A 21,043-nucleotide genomic window follows, 5' to 3' on the forward strand; every position below is an offset into this window, starting at 1 on the left:
GCTGTTTATTTATTTATGTTCCAGCGAAAATAATATTTTTGATGCTTTAAAGTTCTTTTCACACGCATACCTCTGTCCGGCTGCTGCTTTGTGAAAAGTCAAATAAATATACTCAGCTGCTCGTCGGAGCTCCATTAATACTCGAGGCCGCCATGGAAAACAGCTCGGAATTTCCTTCCACCTCCGTCTTACTTTATAAAAATACTTCCAGACCAGAGCTGGACAAGCGGAGTGTTTCCTGGGCCTGGCTGTGAGTTGAGTGATAGTCGTGTTGAAAGTGATTCTGATAATCTCCAGTGGCCCACATCCTGTCTTTACCCCCCACATCTGAGGGTTCCCAGGCCAACATCTCCCTCCATGTGAACCTGGCTGCAAGAAGGTTTTTATTGGAGCCTGCAGAGCGGAGGTGAAGATAATCTTCCTGTCTTCCATGTAGACACGCACACAGGAAACTGCGCCACCTGAGCTGCTGTTTTACGCACACTGCTTCTCTGTGTTCGAGGCTTAAGTACACGTTTTACAGCAAAGCACCATCAAACATGACATAAAACTGCACACCAGTGACAGAAAGCCTTCTGTTTTTATTCCAGTTGGTGTTTGTGTGATCAGATTTTTACATGCGTAATGCGATCGGTGCGTGCCTGAAACTAATGTGTTGGGTTTGTGCGTAATTCATTCTGTGCACGCCCGCACGGAAGGATAGGACACATTTATTTACCCTCAGTCTAGACTTACAGGTTCCTTTTTGTCATGCCTGAGCCGATCTGGATCCTGTAACGTTATGTCTGCAATCACGACTTCTGCTGCGTTTAAAAGGACAGAAAGAAAAAGCTGCTCTGACAGAAACTACAGGAGGATTCCGCTCTGATCGGATCCATTCAGAAAGTGGAAAGACGTCTCATGACAGAATGAGAGATCCAGTGTTTATATGCTCACGAACTCTTGATTGTTTTGCACGACATTCGTGAATCCGGTACGTGATAGCCGCTCCACAAATGTGTAGTTTCATCTGGTGGAAGTCCTGATAATCTCAATCAGGGATCAGAAGAATGTGAACAAAACTGAAACTTTACATTTATTTGAGATTCATGAAACATTTCTACAACATGTGCAAAGTACAGATTCACCGTTATTACAGGTAAGTGAGAGAACAGTTCCGTTGGGTTGGTGCCGTTCAAAACTTCTGTGTGTAAGTGTTACACTGAACTGACCTCTGGGGCAAAGGTCATAGGTTAAAGTATAAATACAGAGTAGAGCCTCCTCAGCCAACAAACGAGCCCAGTGACATCATGAAGCATGAGGGAAACGTCGAGGCTCTCAAAGCTTTAGGAGGAAAATTATGTCTATAAATAAATGTCCTTTCCACCCTTATGGGTATTTTATTGGTAATTATAAATTAAATACATACTTAGAATAATTATTTTATTATAAATCCAATAATTATTATAGATATTTATTGAGTGATTATGAACTTAATTTGCAAAAATCTGTTTTTTATTTATTTATGTATTGTTGTTGATTTGACTATTTGTGTAGTTGCCATCTTTTTATATACCTCTTTATATTTATGTATTCATTTAAAATATTTATAATTAATTGTTATGCATAATAAACTCAGAATAAAAAGAACAACAACTTGTAATTTAAAGTAAAAAATAAATCAATTAAGTTTTGTTTTTTAAAGTGAGCTCAATATATTTTTTGAAAATTCTTCTTTTCATAACTTTTCCTAGTTTTGAGTAATAACGTGTGAATGTAAAGTAATTTAAAGTGCCTCCAGCAGGGCCCGCGCTGCTGCTTTACACTGATGCTGGATTAATAGTATGAAGGATGTGATGATGAATATATTTACGTTTGAACTTGAACTAATACATCCATTTATTTTTCACTTGCACAGCCTCTGAAAATAAGATTCAGAGTTTTCAGATCCGTGTTTCTGAGAGCAGTGACGTGTAGAAGGTTTGAATTCCACTGAAAGTTTCATTAGAAATTGTACCTGCAGTGAGAAATCCAATGCGTTTCACAGTCGACAGCGGCGACTTCGAAAAGCAGCAGCTGGAAGACAAACATCTGCTGGATTAGTGTTTTGAGTTGACGTATTATCCAATATGAAGGGGAACGGCTAATAAATGTGAAATGTTTGAGGAACCTTCATCCACCCGTTGTTGGACTGGAGCCAAGCGGACTATTGGAGAAGGCGGTGTTCACTGTAACGGTGTGAACCTGGAGAAAAGCCCCACTAGTGCACAGGGAGAAGGTGCAAACTCCAAACAGAAAGGGCCTCAGATCGTCCTCTGGGTGGGGAACAATAACTTACATAACATGGAAACACTCAAGTAAAGCACTTAGAAAAGGGCTTCAGCAAAGTTCTTCACCGCTGCGTCCGTCCGGAGGCAATTTGCATATCAGCAGCTTTATTCTACACACACACACACACACACACACACACACACACACACACCTTTACAGAGATTATGTATTCAGCAGAGCTCCATCCTCTTCCCACACAGTCCATCTCTCTCTCTGTCGGAGGTGATGTAACAGCCTCCAGTCAACAAGTCCGACACGAGAGAAAGTGAAGCATGTTTGGTTTGTTTTTGATGTTTGAGTTCCATGAACTCATCAGAGAATTCGTCCCTTCCCACCTTCACAGGGACGTAATGAACAAACACACAGTTTTTCCAACACACACCAAAAGAGGAGGCTTTCATTCGCTCCCCGGAGACGCTGCCGCTCACACTGACCTTCATGGTCTGTCGCCGACACATCATGGGTCAAGTGACATGAGTCTCACTGGAGAGAGAGAGAGAGAGAGAGAGAGACAGAGAGAGGGAGAGGGAGAGAGAGAGAGAGACAGAGAGAGAGAGAGGGAGAGGGAGAGGGAGAGGGAGAGAGAGAGAGGGAGAGGGAGAGGGAGAGGGAGAGGGAGAGGGAGAGAGAGAGAGAGAGAGGGAGAGAGAGAGGGAGAGGGAGAGGGAGAGGGAGAGAGAGAGAGGGAGAGAGAGACAGAGAGAGGGAGAGAGAGAGGGAGAGGGAGAGGGAGAGGGAGAGAGAGAGAGAGACAGAGAGAGGGAGAGAGAGAGGGAGAGGGAGAGGGAGAGGGAGAGAGAGAGAGAGACAGAGAGAGGGAGAGAGAGAGGGAGAGGGAGAGGGAGAGGGAGAGAGAGAGAGAGAGAAAAGAGGCCGAGGCAGGTGAGGAACAGAACAAACCTTTGAAAACAAGTCAGTGGAAAGACATGACGGATAGAGACGGGCTGGGGAAGACAGATGGACGAGGATGGAGAGTGAGGTCAGTGGAACCAAGGAGGCAGGTCGGAGGAGCAGAGGCTCCGCCTTCAGGAGCAGGAGAAGGAGGAACAGAGGCTCCGCCTTCAGGAGCAGGAGGAGGAGGAGGAGGAGGAACAGAGGCTCCACCTTCAGGAGGAGGAGGAGCAGAGACACCACCCTCAGGAAGAGGATGGAGGAGGAGGAGGAGCAGGAGGAGGAGGAGGAGGAGGAGGAGGAGAGGCTTCACCTTCAGTAGGAGGTACAGAAGCTCCGCCTTCAGGAGGAGGAGGAGGAGGAGCAGAGACTCCACCCTCAGGAAGAGGATGGAGGAGGAGGAGGAGAAGGAGGAGAGGCTTCACCTTCAGGAGGAGGTACAGAAGCTCCGCCTTCAGGAGGAGGAGGAGCAGAGACACCACCCTCAGGAAGAGGATGGAGGAGGAGGAGGAGCAGGAGGAGGAGGAGAGGCTTCACCTTCAGTAGGAGGTACAGAAGCTCCGCCTTCAGGAGGAGGAGGAGGAGGAGCAGAGACTCCACCCTCAGGAAGAGGATGGAGCAGGAGGAGGAGGAGGAGGAGAGGCTTCACCTTCAGGAGGAGGAGGAGCAGAGTGGGGATGGAGCTGGCAGGTGGAGAGGACAGGTGGAGAGGACAGGTGGAGAGGACAGGTGGAGAGGACAGGAGCTACAGACTCTTTATTTTCTCCAACAAACCAAAACGACTCAAATCAACATGAAGAAGCTGCAGGATGCAGGAAAAGGTTTTGCACTAATTGAAATTATCAGGTCAAACATCCGGCCGAGACGCTCCAGCTCCTCAAACCACCAAGCAAGTGCTCCCAAAAGGAAAAGAAAACGTTCATTTCTTTTGTTTTTTAATAAACGACTTCAAAGTAGTGACATAATAAAACACAGAGCCGAGCTGAGATAAGGGGCGGACACATGGCGGCCGGGTCGCTCAGAGCCATGCTGGCTGAGTCTGGGAAAACTCCCACAATGCAACAGCCTGTGGCACCAGAAGGTTTCATCCCAACAATTGATATAATTTCAGATTATTTAATTATAAATACTAATTATTGGTAACATGCCTATATAATCTCTGGATGACAACAGAAAGTCCAATTCCCTCTGAACACAGACATTTGTAGATTTTAACGGGATCAAACGTCCTGGTTCAGATTATCTACTTACAGAAATATATACTTACTCTACTTGTTTTCAGGGAAAACATCAAAAAGTAAAAACATGAAGTTCTGTGGCGAAACTAAATCAGCATGACTTACATGTAACTATATGTTGTGTACTTTTGGCGTGAGTGCACATGCTGTTCCCAAACAGAAGAAAAGTCGGGGAGAACGAAAAACGAGGAGGAGGAGGAGGAGGAGGAGGAGGAGGAGGAGGAAGAGCAGGAGTTTAAGTCTCAAAGTTATTTTTAAACTAAGAACAGGAACTCTGCTGTTCACTCCCCAAACACTGAAACATAGATCAGTGTAAAGCATAGAGCAGCATTAGTGTGTACACACACACACACACACACACACACACACACACACACACACACACACACACACAGCTGTCAGGTGTGACGTGTGTGTGTGCGTGTGTGTGTGTGTGTGTGTGTGTGTGTCTGGATTTCACCGTCTCCAGACCGCCCGCTCATCAGGGCGCCTCTGGTGAACTCAGCGCGTCGCTCGGAGTCCCAGCAGACATGTTTACTCCGGCGTGTACATTTAGTCTGTCCCGTATATATCTCTACACTCAGACGTCTATATATGAAGATATGGCGTTCAGTGTAATTGGCTATAATCAAGATGTGGCGTGCTCCAAGGAACGATTACAGGCCAGTGCGGACGGGGGAAAAGCGCAGTTATAGATCTGACGACAAGCCAGCAAAAGGACGCGTGAGGAAACCGGCGAGTGACACAGGAAACAGTTTCACACCTGAAACGGATCCGAGGTCATGAAGGGATTTTAATCCGATCCGTCGTCGTGACGCTCGCCGCCGGCCTGTCAGCGTCAAATACCTCCGAGGTGGGAGGAAGTGTGTGTGTGTGTGTGTGTGTGTGTGTGTGTGTGTGTGTGTGTGTGTGTGTGTGTGTGTGTGTGTGTGTGTGTGTGTGTGTGTGTGTGTGTGTGTGTGTGTGTGTGTGTGTGTGTTATGAAACCTCAGCCTCATCAATGGCTGTTGTATTCCCGACCTCCACGGCGAGCAGGAAGTGTGTCGGGACAAACAGGAGGAGAAGCCGTCAGGTGCAGCCAGTAACAGCCAGTATCCAGAACAAGATGTACGGTGCAGTTAACCCCCGCCCCCGCCCCCCCACCCCCTGTCCCCCCACCCCCGTCACCGAGTGTCGTTTCCCCCCGTGACCTTTGACCCCGGGTTCCCTCCTTCGGTGACGAGCGGGGTCGGCCTCGGCACGTCGGCCGGGCGTTTCTGACAGCGCTCCGGAGAAACTGGGTCACCTTGTACCTGTTTGTCGGTGAGACGAAGCCCAGCAACCACCCAAGGCAGGGGTCACCCCCCCCCCCCCCCCCCCCCCCCAACCCTCACCCCCTCCCCCCACCCCCACCCACCCCCACCCCCCTCACCTCCGAGGTGTCACAGAGAGCCGCCTTGTTCTGGAACTCTCCTCCTTTCCACCAGAAACCCCTCAAAAATCCCAGATATCCCTGCAATTTCCGGTGCAATGTTTATTTGGCGGAAGGAGGGCAGAAAGAGCCTCACTCACAAACAGTTTGGAGGGTAAACAGCCGGGCGGGGGGGCGAGCTGGGGGGGCAGGGGGGGCGAGCGGTGAGGAGGACTGAGGCCTGTGTGTTCGACTTCCTGACACACAGATCCCACCTCAGCAGGGACACACAGCGCCGCTCTGTTCAGACCCCAACGGCCACAGTCTGATAAACACCCCCCCACACACACCCCACCCCGTCTGCCCCACGGACAGCACCCTCTGCTGGCCAGAGCAGGACATTGATTAAAACCAACAAACTAAAGCGCCTCTCAAATCTGCAATAACAAGGTGTTTTTTAAAAATAATAATAATAATAGTGAAGTCAGGACCAACTTAGGATTTCCCAACAGAAACACTGACACTTCTCCAAACATCAGTAAAAATCATCAGAATTCATGCTGGGGGTGTGTGTGTGTGTGTGTGTGTGTGTGTGTGTGTGTGTGTGTGTGTGTGTGTGCTTTCATTACCAACAGACGGGGGACCGGCGGGGGGACAGACGGGGGTCCAGCAGGGGGGCTGGCCGGGGGACCGGCGGGGGGACCAGCAGGGGGACAGACGGGGGTCCGGCAGGGGGGCTGGCCGGGGGACCGGCGGGGGTGCAGACGGGGGTCCGGCAGGGGGGCTGGCCGGGGGCCCGGCGGGGGTGCAGACGGGGGTCCGGCAGGGGGGCTGGCCGGTGGACCGGCGGGGGTGCAGATTGAGGCGTCTGGGTGAACGTAGGGGGAAGGAGGTGGGGGGTTCTGAGGAAGCAGGAGGGGCTCATGGAGGAGGTATCTGTGTTTCCCTTCATCCATCCTCCTCAGAGGGAGCCTGAGCACCACAGCTCCTCTTCTAGTTCTGGTTGGTTAAAGGTTAGAAGGTGAAACGTGAATCGTTCAGTCTTTCTTCACCAGTGCTGCTTTCAGGCTCCCTGTTCAAATGGAAGGTTTCACCTGTTTTATTCCTTAAAATCAGGGTTTGTCCACGACTGTGAAACAGTGGAAAGATGTTTCATGACTCCACTGATGCTCTTATACTTCCTGTCCAAACGAGGTTTGAAGCTCGACTTTTTATTCTTTAAGAAACAAACAAACAAACACTGGTAAAACAAGAATAGATCAACAATTTCCCAAAACTGCATCAGCGATCAATGACTGGTTAAGAGTCTGTGACTGAATAAAACAAATGTGTTTTCTTGATGAAATCTCCAAAGGAAAGTAACTGTTGGACTGGTGGACGGATAAACGATGACATGGAGGTTGAAAACTGAAAAACGGCTTTGAAAGTCTTTTTCCACCACAGGAGACGTGATCCTGGTTCACTGGTCTGTTAACAGAAAACACCCTGGTTACTTAATGTATTCATCAAGAAGTGTTCAGATGAAGGTGGGTTCTTCGCTGGTTGACATGATCGTTACGTCCGTCCAGTGTGTCGTTCAGTCTGACTTTTCACCCCCGCCTCCAGACCCCCCACCTCCAGACCATTTTAAAACTCTGTGGAGGCGTCAGTGACTTTTTACGCGGCACTTCTCAGGTACAGGTGTAGAGGCACCGAGGAGGCCACCGGACAACATCTCTTGGATCCTCCATCCCACCGAGGATCTCTCACCAGCTCCTTCACTGTCAGGCTGCTGCAGCCTCCATCTGACATCAAACTACACAATCAAACTACAGCTGGTAATCCTCTGTGAATGTGCATTTGGTTTTTGTTAGTTTCTTCACATTTTGAAAATATTTCCTGTGTGTTTATCAGTCTTTTATTCATTTATTTTGTGTCATAAGTACCAATGCGTGTGTGTTTATTGTATCAATTTCTCTTTTTATATTCATAATTTTTGATATTTATTATTCTCTAATGTCTGCTGTGATAACTAAATGTCCCTATGTGGAATCAATAAACTGACGTCTTATTTCCTCTTATTTGATCTTGTATTGTCTTTATTCATCTTTAATGTAAATTTGATTTATATAAAATAAAGTTTAAAGAAGCTTTTTAAAAGGAATAGGACCAGAGAAGTTTAGCACTTGATCCTTTACCAAGTTACATCTGAACATGGAACTATGATGGGTGCATCATCTTGTCCAGCTGTTATTTTTGTGACCCAAACGGAGCTGCCTGTCATTTCCCGCCCGGCCACACGATGGCGCCACCCGTGGCTGCGCACGTTGTCTTTGTCGTGTGCGGCAGCCGGAAGTGGCTCCGTTGATCGCCGCTAAAGGAGGCAGTAAGGTAAGAACCGAGCCCACCGACACCCCAAAACCCCCCGAAAGGCCCGGTTAATGTCCTCTGTGAAGGTCCTGAGGGAAAAAGCTCCCGGTCCCGAGTCTGTGAGGTTAACTCCGAGAGGAGGAAGAAGAGGAAGAGGAGGCTAAGGTGAGGAGGAAGGGGAGGAGGACGAAGAGGGCAAAGTCACACAGAGCGTGGATTAATGGAGGAAAGAGGAAAACAGACCCGGAGCAGACACTCCGACTAAAGAACGTTTCTGTGGAAGAACTGGGGAAATGTTTGTTCTGGAAAAACCGCACGTCTGTTTTTAATGTTGGGAAAGTGAAAGAGTTGAAACAACATGGCTGAAAAGCTGCAGCCACGTTTAATAACTTTACTTCACGTGAGGGAATTATTAATCTCTAAACTTCCAACAATTTAGAAAGACAATCCAGACTTTCAGATTAAATGGAAGTTATTATGTTCAGAGTTTATTTTGTTTTGTCTATCGTGATGGTTTGATTTCAACTTAATATATTGATGTAAAACTTATTTGAACTTTTTTTACACAGCAATGAATAATCCCTCTGGGATTAACAAAGTATTCTCTATCCTATGAGGAATCCAATAGCAGTGTCAGAGGCCAATTAGACTATAATGGGTCTTTCTAATTGGTCTCAAATTGTTCAGTAATAAAAAATAGCGGAAGAGTAGCTGTATTTGCACTTTACTGCTTTAACTAGTTTGTATGTATTTTACTCATATGGCTCAATCTGAGGTCGATATGAGTTCTGTCTTGTGTTTGGACATTTGACAGCCCGACCTGTGACTGTCAATGAAGTAAAAGACCTCATTTGAAGCATTTGAAGAAATAACTGCAGTGTTGGATAAGTACTTTGTTGAGGGGTGTCACACACGAGGCCTGAGGACCAGGACTGGCCTGTAACGGCCCCTGCACACTCCCTTTCTGAAGCCAGAAGAAGAAAGTTGGGCAGTGACGTCAGCCAGGACTGTTCATACTCCGAGGAGAAGCTGTCGAGCTTGCAGACCACGCCCCCTCGCGGCTGGCCACGCCCACCGCCGCGTTTTAACATTTCAGCTGCAGCTTATTTCTCCTTTCCAATGTTTCCAGAAACGCGTTCCTCTGAACTGTTTGGGTAATAAAAGAGAGAGTTTGAGTCCGAGCCGCCATGTTGGTCCGGTTTTACCTGCTGGAGCCGAGTGATGCCTTCAGGTGCATCTCGTAACTCCGCCCTCCGACATGTTAACGAGCTGTGGGGCTTTAATATGATTAAAATGTGACTGATAGTCACTAGAGAGCTGGAAGTTCTGGCAGCGCGGCACCGACTCCGGTCGGTCGGAACCGCTGAACCACCTTCCTTCATCCAGACGGAGCTGGGTTTACTTTATTTATGGATCATTGCTTTCTGTATTTACTTAATTTAGCTTTGTAACCTTTTATTAAGGTTATAAATTTGTCCATACAATCATTTAGTTGGTTCAGCCAGCGGCTCGTTTCCGGTCCCAGGTTGATATTTAAGACTGTGGATCCAGAAGCAGCAGAAGTCTGTTGGTTTTTTTTATTTCCTCTTCCTGCTTTCCTGGATTTCTCTGTGCTTTCTGGTCCTGAGAGGGTTAAACCTGCTTGTGCTGCATCGCGAGTCACGGTGGGATTGTGTGTTTTAACGAGGGGCTGTAAAGCCGCCGGCCTGTCGGTCGTTCCTCTGCACCAACCAGGACGGCGGCGTCCTCACGTCCTCGCCACTGCTGACTGTTTGCCTGGTCGTCTTTCTCTCCTCTCAGATGGCCCACAGGCTGCTCGTACGCAGGATCTGTTCGCTCTCTGCCAAAGAGATCTGCCGCCTCCAGTCCCCGGCCGCCGCCGCCGCCTCGTTCTCCACCTCCCTGCAGTCCGCCACAGCCCGGCCCTCCTTCCTCTCGCCGTCACGCTCGCTGCCTCGCGCTTCCCGCCGAGACGTCTCCTTCAATGTTCAGGACAACGAGGATTTCACGGAGCGGGTCATCAACAGCGAGCTGCCGGTGTTGGTGGACTTCCACGCACAGTGAGTACTTGAGGATCGTCCCGTTAACGTAGAGGAAGACGGTGTTTGTTTGGTCCCGGCTGCCCGTTGTCCGGAGCTCCTCCCTCGCCGCGCTGCGACCAAACTGCCGTCAGCCGCGCGGCTTCCTGGTGTGAAGCGCAGAGCCGCCGGGTCACCGAGGTTTTAAAGAGCTTCGCAGAGCTCACCCTTTTCTTTATTCTCTCCGTCTCCGTCCCCGTCGGGTCTGAAACATGTTTCACTTCAGTGTCGGAGCCATTTCAGGTTTTTATTTCAGAGAAGCTTCGTGTTTACATGGCAACGTCTTAAACGGTGTAGTTTTCATGTTGGGACACTAGTGGGTGCTGTTGTCAGTTTGAGTACTGAAACACACACACACACACACACACACACACTGGGAGAACATTCTAGTTTGCAAACCGCCAAGTTGGATTGTTATTACCGTGACTGTCAAAATAAAAGTCCAGGAGCGTATGGACCGGGAGTTATGACACCACTGAGGAAACTTTGTTCTGATTGGCTCTCCTGAGCATGTGCAGAGGAACTAGTGACTGTGACTCTGGTTTTGGCTGATCGGTTTCAGCCTTTCTGTCGTTTCCACGTCGTTTCCAGTTTCTTCCAGCGTCGTCGTCTAAACCGATTCCCAAAACGCATTTTCACTTTAAAACGTTGTCGTGTGAACGAGCCCTGGAAACCTAATTAATACCGACTGTCCCTGAGGAGTGCATGAATATTTAATCTAAACCAAACATGAGCAGAACCACTGCAGGTTGTGACATTCAGCATTAATGTTGAGCGAATGTTGGAGAATAAACCTTTATTCTCTCTGCTCAAGTTAAAACCACGTGTTGAGTCCTTGTGAATGTTTCCTTCACGACCTTGGACGCGACCTTGTTGTTCCTGCTCGTTGACCACTCGCTGAGCTCGAGTGTCTCCGTGTTAAAAATACAGACGTTTAACCAGCCGACCCCCCCGGGGAAGGTTTCACAACAAACTCTACGTGCGGCTCGACCATTTGGCCTAAAATCAAAGTCTCGGGTTTACATTTTTTTTTTTTTATTTAGAGTTTCAATTCGATTTTTATTTTCATATTTTTGGGAATTTCTTTTTTTCTCAATGCAGATAAAAATAACTGCAGACATCAGATTTACTGTCTAAAATTGTCCTCGGAGTTAAAATGTATATAAGCAATCCCAAAATAAAAAGTCATTCAGGCTTCGTCACTCAATAAATTCAAGCTTTAACAGGATTAAATGAAAAATCCTGAGAAACTTTTTCGAAAAGTCCGTTTTTATTTTTAGCTACAATTCGATTAAATCAGTTATTTATTTTTGTAAAGAAATATAAAAATCTCACATCGTTTTCCTTCGTTCTACATTTGTGGCTGTAATGTGAGAAAATGTTTTTTTATCTAAATCAACGTGAAAGAAATCCGTCTTTGTGTTTAAATCTTAAGAGTAGTGAGTAAGTGACTGTTAAACTGTAGTGAATGTCCTTGTGACGTCCTCCTGGTGTCCCCCCCCCCCCCCCCCCCCCCCCCAGGTGGTGCGGTCCCTGTAAGATCCTCGGCCCGCGGCTGGAGAAGGCCGTCGCCAAACAGAAAGGCCGCGTCGCCATGGCCAAGGTCGACATCGACGACCACACGGACCTGGCCATCGAGTACGGGGTGAGGCCACGTTTAAGAAATGACCAAACTTCAGCTTCGGACCTCCTACGTCGACATGAAACGCTCGTGGTGTTTGACCCCCCCCCCCCCCCCGCTGTGTTTTTCAGGTGTCTGCCGTCCCGACGGTGCTCGCCATGCGAGGCGGCGACGTCGTCGACCACTTCGTGGGAATCAAAGACGACGATGAGCTGGACTCATTTGTCAGCAAAGTCATTGGACAGTAAAGCGGCGCCGTCGCACGGCGGCGGTTCGTCTGGAAGCCCGTTCAACAAATACGTAAACAAAAACAAACTGTCCAGCGCTCGCGCGCTTCCCGCTAGCGTGAGACGCCAGCGCTTCTTCTTCCATACTGTGACGGATCTGTGAGACTTCTTACTCCTTCAACTGCAAAAGCTTTTTTTTTTTTTCTCTTCTCTGCTGTAAGAGACTGTAAGAGGGAAATAAAGGCGTCGGTAGATTTAACCTTAAAAAGCTGAATGAGGTTTGTGACAGCGTTAACTGCAGTTGCTGCGTTTGTCCACCAGAGGGTGGCGTTACTCCATCGAGCCACACTCTCTTTTTTTTTTTTTTTACACCATTCTGCCTGAATACTGTGAGAGGATCATCTGAGTGTGTGTGTGTGTGTGTGTGTGTGTGTGTGTGTGTGTGTGTGTGTGTGTGTGTGTGTGTGTGTGTGTGTTTGAACTGCGTGTACCAAGTAAAACACCAAGTGAAGTAATAAAACGAGGACAGCTGTTCTGAAACATGAAGATCTGGAGCTTTAATGTCGCCGCTGATGCAACAGTCAAACTCTGAACTTTCTAAACCTCGGCTGTGACCGCGGGGATCAAACATGCACATTTAAGCTCCAGTTTTTTTGTTTTTAACTTGATCTTGACAAAAAAGTCCCGTAAATGATTAACCACACCCAGTTAAAGAACAAACTTTCCTTTTCAAGCCTCATTTACTGATTTCTTTCTCTGGTAAAATTAATAGAACAGCTCACAACTTGGATTTATTGTTTTTATTTTATCTAACCACGTATAAAATACTTGTAATCACAAAGATTATATATATTTTTTAAAAAGTAAATTATATTTTTATCTATCAGATATCTATTTAGTGCAGTTTTTTAATGTTTTTTGAGAAAGAAAATGACTTCAACTCTTTAAAAAATGTAATGAAGTGGTGAATGAGCACATTTCTGAAGATTAAAACCAAAATTAAAGGTTTTCTTATAAATCTACAGAAACAAAGACATTAAATCAGGGGTGTGAATTAGATTTAGTTTAGGAGCCACAATCGGCCCAGTTTCATCATCTAGTATAATAAAAGGATAAATATCCATTTTAAAGTTTGTCTTTTTTTGTGCGCACAGTATATGTGGAGAAAATGATATTTTTTGCAGAATAAATTTGATTGGTGGACATTTAGTAGGAGTTTTAAAGTCTGTATCGTCAGCGTATTGAACATTTCCAAGTCCTGGAATTGACATTAAGGTGTTAAACTCTGAATTCCAGGAGCGGGTGTGAGTGAAGTGAGCAGGAGATGGACGGACGGTGAAAAAGGAAATAACTCTCTCAGCTGTTAATTTGGTGTAAAGACCAATAATCGGTAACTCCCCCTCCAGGAGCCGGTAATGCCCCCGTCATCTCTGATACCAGCATTTGAGGAACTGGACGTTTCACCTGTAGATCCAGATCAAATCCTGGTGGCCCCGCCCCCCAGGGAGGAAGAAGGAGGCTCAGGTGCAGGAGCAAAGACGCCAAGGTGGGAATTACAGGAGGCGGAGGTTTGAGGGGGTGACAGACGGGGGTAATTTGACGGCGGAGTAGTGGAACTGATGAGAGGGTGGAGGCTGTGAGTAACGGCTGCATGTTCAGACTGACATCAGTCCACAGGCAGCGCCTCCGTCCAGCTCACCTCGGAAAATTCCCACTTCCTGTTGGGAACTTCCTATACCTCTGATGCCAGGGCTGTTCCACTTTCCCTGCAAACATCGACTTTTATTCCCGTTTCCTCGGCTGCAGCTTCAGTTTGTCTGCCGTTGAAACATAAAGTGAGTCAGACATATGAAGAGAAGCTCAGCCTCCATCATCTCTTCTCCTCTGCTTCACCTTCATTCTCACCTGGAGACCCGTCACACCAGGTGGTAACCCTCCTAACCTCAGGCGGGTTGCTCAGGCGGGTTGCTCAGGCGGGTTGCTCAGGCGGGTTGCTCAGGTGGGTTGCTCAGGCGGGTTGCTCAGGTGGGTTGCTCAGCTGTTGGCTCAGCTGTTGGCTCAGGTTTCCCACCAGGTGGGATCAACTCATTTTCTATGTGAAGTCTGACGTCGACTGAGACAAACGGGTGAAATAATGTCGACTCCAAACTGGTTCGTGGTTAAAAACAACATTATGTTGAGATTCCACCAATTCGCCCTTCAAATTAATGAAGTTTTCCTCCCTGGTAACAAACAATAATATAAAATAACAGACTGGAAGTCAGTCTTGTAATAATTCTGGTTAATTTGAATGTTATGAAGCCAATTATGTAATAACTTGTTATTGATGTAATAGAATCGGAAAATATTTGTTTACGACTATTTTACTTTTGTTTAGTGTCTTTAGCAGATTTTATCATACTCAGTCTATTTTGGAGTACTTTTAGTGGATTCTAGAGTATTTATACTGGCTTTTGGAGTACTATTAGTCAATATTAGAATACTTTCAGTGGATTTTTTTAGTGCTTATAGTGGATTTTAGATTATTTTAAGCAGATTTTATACATAATATACAGATCACTTGGCAATATTAACATTTTGTTTGTACCTGTTACAATGATAATAAAGACAGTATTTGTCTGTCTATAACCACGATCTATTTTGGATCCCTGGATGTGCCTCTTCCCCTCATTGTGAAGCAGAATTCACCGAGCGCTGGATTGTTCACCACTAATAGGAAACGTGAGCCGGATTAGACCGAGTGCCTCATCAATGACTGAGTATGAGGACCGTCCTAGAGATGCAGCCCTATTCAGGTATTATTACAACACTTCAGTGATTACATTGAGAAAGGGTAACGGATTGTACAACTTGCAATTGTTCATTGGACGGATCTCTTCACAATCCGGTCCAACACGGTGTTTTTAATGAAGCCTCTTGGTGTAAAGGTTTATAAATCCCCTGGTCTCTGCTTGGATCTCAGCTCTGCTCCAACAGTTTGACCCTCCGTCAGTAAGTAGTAAACATTTATTCCGTCATCCTGCCGGCGGGATCGGATCCTCTGGCCGTGTGTTTGATACCCCAGCATGAGATCATCGCAGAGCGGCGGGTGGCTGACACACAGCAGGGGGGGGGGGGGGGGGTGGACGTCGGGGGGGATTTCCACTGGGATGACACACGCAGGTATCGGGGATCAGATGTTACCACTGTTGTGCATTCCTGTGACGTTCAGAGACGCTGGAGACTGTGAGACGGTCAGTGAGTGATCTGCAGGGCTGAGCACAGTCACCAGCAACCCTTTGTCCTTTATCCAGCTGCTTTACACAACAAATACTGGATCAGACACAGAGAGACCAACAGTCACATCTACAGGAGGTTAACGGTCATCAACCAGTCCATCAGCCTCCAGTGCTTGTTTCTGGATCGTGTGAGGAAACATGCAAACTAAACTAACTCCCCAAGACCACCGACTCGCCTACAGAGGAAATCAATCAAATCCAAAATACAGTTTCTTATCGTGGCGTCCTGAAAGTTCTCATCCTGATGATTATATATACTTTACTCTTTATAATTATGGCCAGTATGAGACCTGCTCTATGTGTTTATCTGCTGAGCCTCGAGGCCTCTAGACTCCTGAACACACACACACACACACACACACACACACACACACACACACACACACACACACACACACACACACACACACACACACACACACACACACACACACACACGAACGACCATAAACACCACATTTTATCCCTTAAACACAAGTTAAATGACACGAGGCCCTACAATTCGGCTCCTCAGTGATATCTAATATTTAATGCCAAACTTTAACTTTAACTTCAGAGAATGAGGAGGACGAGCCGCCGCCACGGAGCGCAGACCAACATCACGTTGTGTCAGAGGTCAAGTAACTTATGTTTGATTCTGAAGGTTACCTTCAATCAATCGGTTTGATTAATCACCTTTCATACAACACTTCAGAACCAAAAGCCCGAACCGTCTCAGCGGCTTTGGCAGACTTGTTTTGTTTCTCTCTGGTACTTCTAGTCTTGTCCTTGTCTTGGTCTTCGGACGCTCTGGAACTGGTCCTAGATTAGCTGCTCTCGACTACAACGCTACCGTCTACGATACCAATTGAGAAAACAAAGAGAGCGACAGTAGCAGCTAACAGATTCAATGAAACAGAGGAAAGCACATCGCTTGGCGATGCCCAGTGGATTAGATTACAGCTGTGTGAAACCAAGCAACAAATAACGGGTGTCACTAAATTAATCTGAATCTTCGGTAGAGTCGACGCTAAACATGTAGCCGCGATCACAGATACCCGAGCTAACGCTGAGGTCATTCATCATGAAGTTCAATTTAAATCAGGAGTAAGAAACAAATGAATAAATACACATGATTTTGTTGTGTAAACTTTATCTATCTATCTATCTATCTATCTATCTATCTGTCTATCTGTCTGTCTGTCTGTCTGTCTGTCTGTCTGTCTGTCTGTCTGTCTGTCTGTCTGTCTGTCTGTCTGTCTGTCTGTCTGTCTGTCTGTCTGTCTGTCTGTCTGTCTGGCTAGCTAGCTATCTAGATTCTTTTATATTCAAAAATCGATTGAATTGAAAGATTAAGCTTTTTAAAAGACACATTTTTAGTTTTAATCAATCACTTAGTACTTTTATGTATTTATTTATTGTTATGATTCGCTCACAAAGATTTAAAGGAAAAGTCACTCCCCTGACCTCCACACTTGCCCGTAGCTCTCTGGCGCCCCCCAGAGGAGACCCACTGAACTGTAAACACCACACTGAGGCCACTCTGATTTAAAATCTGACATCATAACTAGAATTTACTAATTTGTGAAAACTGCACACACACACACACACACACACACACACACACACACACACACACACACACACACACACACACACACACACACACACACACACACACACACACACACACACACACAGAGTAAAGTCTAAGAGTTGACTGACTGGATGACGACAGAAACCAAAGGTCCGAGGATGGCACGTAACTCTACACCTCTTCCTCCAAAAACAATAGACCACACCTCCACCCTCCCTCCCTCCCTCCCTCCCTCCTCTTCCTCCCTCCCTCCCTTCCTCCCCTGCTCTCTCTCTCTCTCTCTCTTACTCAACCACTCTTGTGACCATATAAGGCAAAAAAAAAAGTCAGGGTGAAGCCAGCCGGTTGCTGCTGAACAAACGGGCTGAGGAGGCCAGAGTTACCAGAATGTCTCTGTTCTTCGTCTGCTCTCCCCGATTCACCCGCCTTCGCCTTCACAACCTCCGACTGTTGATGTTTGTTTCAAGTCTGATCACCCTGTCACCGAGCCAAGAGAGAGAGAGCATCTCTGAGATGTGAGGAACCCTGGCCAGGACTGGAGTGTTGATAGTAAATACCTCGCTGTGTTTGTGTTTCAAACACCCGCCTGCCCTCCACCTTGTTAGGTCTCCGCTCGGTTCCAGACAAACACAGAACGGCCCGCCGCCGCCGCCGCCGCCGCCGCCGCCGCCGCCGCCGCTCCCCTCTCCTAATGTCACATCGATCGAGTCAGTCGATCGAGCAGGAGAGGAGGACAAACTTTCCCTTCACTTCACATTCCTCCGTTTCTGTCTTATCACTCCTTCCTGTGTGCTGATTGCAGAGGGAAGGAAGGAGGATGGCGGGTGGAGGCGGGTGGAGGCGGGTGGAGGCGGGTGGAGGCGCTTGGCCAGATGAACAACCGGGGGCCTGAGAAGCCAACAGCAGCTCTTAATTATTCTTTGTGGTTTGGACCATTTAGCTAAAGACAAACAAACACTTCAGCCTGATCCTGTGTGAGAACTGAGGCCGGTCAGCAGGGACGCATGACGGGGGAGGATGAGGAAGAAAACAGGGAGGGCTTTAGCTGCGGCGTGCGGCAGGTAAGAGGTTACAGCTGCAGGATTCAGGTCAGACTGGGGCATTAAACAACCTATTCAGCCCCAGACGAGACACACATCTGAGCGGCATACGTGTCTGTAGACATATCTGTGTGTGTGTGTGTGTGTGTGCACCCATGCAGGAAGACACACACATGAATTCCCAGCAGTAATTACATGGCCAGATCGGTCAGTGAGTTAACATGGCAGCCTTTTCACGGCGTCGTCACTTGAATGGGTCCTTTTCTTTTTTGCCTGGATGATATAATGTCCTTACACACCCTGAATTACAGACACACCCTGCTGCTATTACAACCGACTGAAGGGGAAAAAGAAAGAGAGGGAGGGAGGGAGGGAGGGAGAGAGAGGAGGGAGATAGTGAGGTCAGAAGTGTCCATATTTGGTAATTCATGCCTGTGTTTTAATCTTGCAATTCTCTCTGCGCCCACTCGTTTGTTTTTGTGTCTTTCTCCAGTGATAGAACTTTTGTCTTGAATGTTTTCCATGTCCTTCTCCTCGGCTGCTCTCCTCTCTAAACATGTGGTCCCTCTTAAGCAGAAGGGTGTCACGGGGACCTTTGACCGCCGCACTTGGAGATTTGGGATCTTTCCCATTTATCTCAGCGAGTGTGAGAGAGGGAGAGGGAGAGGGAGAGAGAGAGAGAGAGAGAGAGAGAGAGTCAGATTTATTGATGTTTCCATGCAGGCCCACTGATCGGTCAATGTCTGGCCCCTCTTACACATGTGATGCTCGTCTGCCAAACATATAGGAAAACACACGCGGTCACATTCCCGTCATAATGACACACTGCGAGCGTAAATCACACGTCGAACTCAAAATGTGAATTTTCCGACGCTTTTCAGAGGATGCCGGTCATTCCTGAGGCGCCGTTGTAATATAAGGCCACTACTGAGGGCAAACAGGCACAACCGTTACCTTTGTGTGGCGCGTTAAAAACCTACACTGCAATATTGGCTTTGGGGGTCTCAAGGGAAGTTTGTTATTCCTCAGACATGAGAAAAACAGCCTCTTTTGTTTCACATCCACGTCTACTATCGAGCGCCGCTGCTGATAGGTGGAGAAGAAACTTAAGCAGGCCAATGTTTTACTTGTCAGAGTAGAAATATCTGCAGTTAATCTTCATTTCATACGAAGCTTCATCTAACTTAAGGTTGCAATGGTTTCTAAAATGTTGCTCTGGTCCCTGGAGGACTGGCTGCTGCACCAATTCTCTCTCAACAAAGAAAGACAAACAATCATTAAAGCGCTGACCTCTTATACCAACTCAGAGTCAATAATTAACCAGACGAGCAAGTCTGGGGATTATGGGAGGACGACCCAGAGGAACAACATGCGCGCCCAGGGAGAACATTATTTGAAGCTGCCATCTTTAGTTAAAAACATTCACAATACCTCAAATTCATGAAGCCGTGAGAAACAGTCCTGTGTTGTCTTTGTATTGTGCTGCAAGGATATTTACCTCACTGGCAGCTAGTGCTGGTAAACTTAATTCTGCAATGCCACTTGGTACCACAAGGTGGTGTTATGAGCCACTTTAGCAGGACTCAGGGGACGGAGCTTGTCGTCTTTCTACCCGATGCTTCCCAGCTGTGCCAAATCCTACTTAATGGAGCAGCTACATGACATGATGAGATCTGAGAGTTCTCTCAATGGTACGGAGATATTTGAACGGCTACTTGCTTCCATCACCGAAATGTAAATGCTTTTGATTGTAGACGGAAACACAACTGAAAACAAACCTAGATCTTTATGGGCTTTGTTTTTTTTTCTTTGACACGATGCCTATCATAGGTTAGCCCCTGTCCAACACTCTTCTTCTTCTTCTCCTTCTTCTTCGTTTGGGTTTAACAGCAGTTTGCATCCATACAGTTGAATTGCCGCCATCTGCTGGTTCTATCTATTCTACATCGTTCGCCACCACCCCAACACTTTCCAATAAGAGTAATGAGCGACGTTGCACAAGCCACGTCTCACTACTTCTGGTGTCGCGGTTAACAATCTCTCTTTATCAGCAGTTCCTCTTGGTGTGGAGTTTGTCTATCCTCCCTGTCCATGTCTGGGTTTTCTACCGGTTGAAGGATTAGAAACAGGAAACTGCCCATGGCTGACGGTGTGTCTCCGTTCGTTAGGCCTGTGGACAGGCAACCCACATTTTACCCACTGGTTCTGGGACATGATCCGGCCCACCATGTCTGAGCTGGATGAGCGTCATTTTGTCCTGGAAATAATGTCTGATAACAATAATGTCTTTGGTTTGAATGTGTCTTTTTGTCTTTGCTCGAGGTGTCTCCTGCCTGTCAGGATCGACTCCACTGACCTTAAGTCCTGCAGAAGACAGATGGATAAAACCTTTGAAGGAAGCCTTGGCATACCTCTGCTTTTCAAGTTTCTACAATAGAATCTGTTGATCTCCAGTGGTGCCTTTGTGTCACCAGACATGAATCTCAGATGGTCCTGCCCTCTGTTGTTGATCACAGCTGCAGATTTGGATCAATATTCCACGCTGGGGGTGTGAAAACTATTTCCATTGCTCATGTCGCTCCTGCTGGTCGTGGCATGTGCGTTGGCAGTGAGCCTCCTGCTCCAACCTGCAGACCGGGCTCAGATCACCCAATCTGAAGCCCACAGGACTCTGAAGCAAACAGGTTCAAGCTGTACTGGCTGTTCCACTCTCCTCTGTCGGCTTTGGCAGCAGCGCCGCAGAGATTTCATCTGTATCATCTATCATGTCGCTCGTACCGTTTTCAAGCGGTTCTGTTCATTCCAAACACCCCTCACTTTCTCCTGCCAGTGTTCCACTCCTGCTTTCACTCCTTTCCACACCCATCCACTGCTTTCCAGGTAACTGTGCACTTGTGTTCCGATTCACCTGCTCCAACAGGTGTATTCTCTCTCTCTCTCTCTCTCTCTCTCTGCTTTACGCTCAAGGCTTTTTTTTTTTACAAGGAAAACAAATGTCAGGAGTGATTTGCTGGCTGAACAAGTGCCTCCCTCCCTCACAGTAAT

General features: G+C 47.1%; 1 protein-coding gene across 3 annotated transcripts; it reads left to right on the forward strand.

Moving 5' to 3' along the window:
* The first annotated feature begins 8,137 nt into the window (after positions 1-8,137).
* txn2 (thioredoxin 2) lies at positions 8,138-12,648 on the forward strand. Of its 3 annotated transcripts, none has more exons than XM_080487015.1 (4): positions 8,138-8,343; positions 9,979-10,238; positions 11,778-11,901; positions 12,009-12,648. In XM_080487015.1, exons 2-4 carry the CDS (start codon positions 9,979-9,981, stop codon positions 12,123-12,125), a joined length of 501 nt encoding a protein of 166 aa, XP_080343141.1. In that variant the 5' UTR covers positions 8,138-8,343; the 3' UTR covers positions 12,126-12,648. The 3 variants fall into 3 exon arrangements, with proteins under 3 accessions (XP_080343141.1, XP_080343142.1, XP_080343140.1); XM_080487016.1 differs by having other exon boundaries at positions 8,144-8,199; XM_080487014.1 differs by lacking the exon at positions 8,138-8,343 and adding an exon at positions 8,381-8,578.
* The last annotated feature ends 8,395 nt before the right edge of the window (positions 12,649-21,043 follow it).

Source organism: Lipophrys pholis (genome assembly GCF_963383615.2).
Source record: "Lipophrys pholis genome assembly, chromosome: 19".
In the NCBI taxonomy this organism is placed as follows: domain Eukaryota; kingdom Metazoa; phylum Chordata; class Actinopteri; order Blenniiformes; family Blenniidae; genus Lipophrys; species Lipophrys pholis.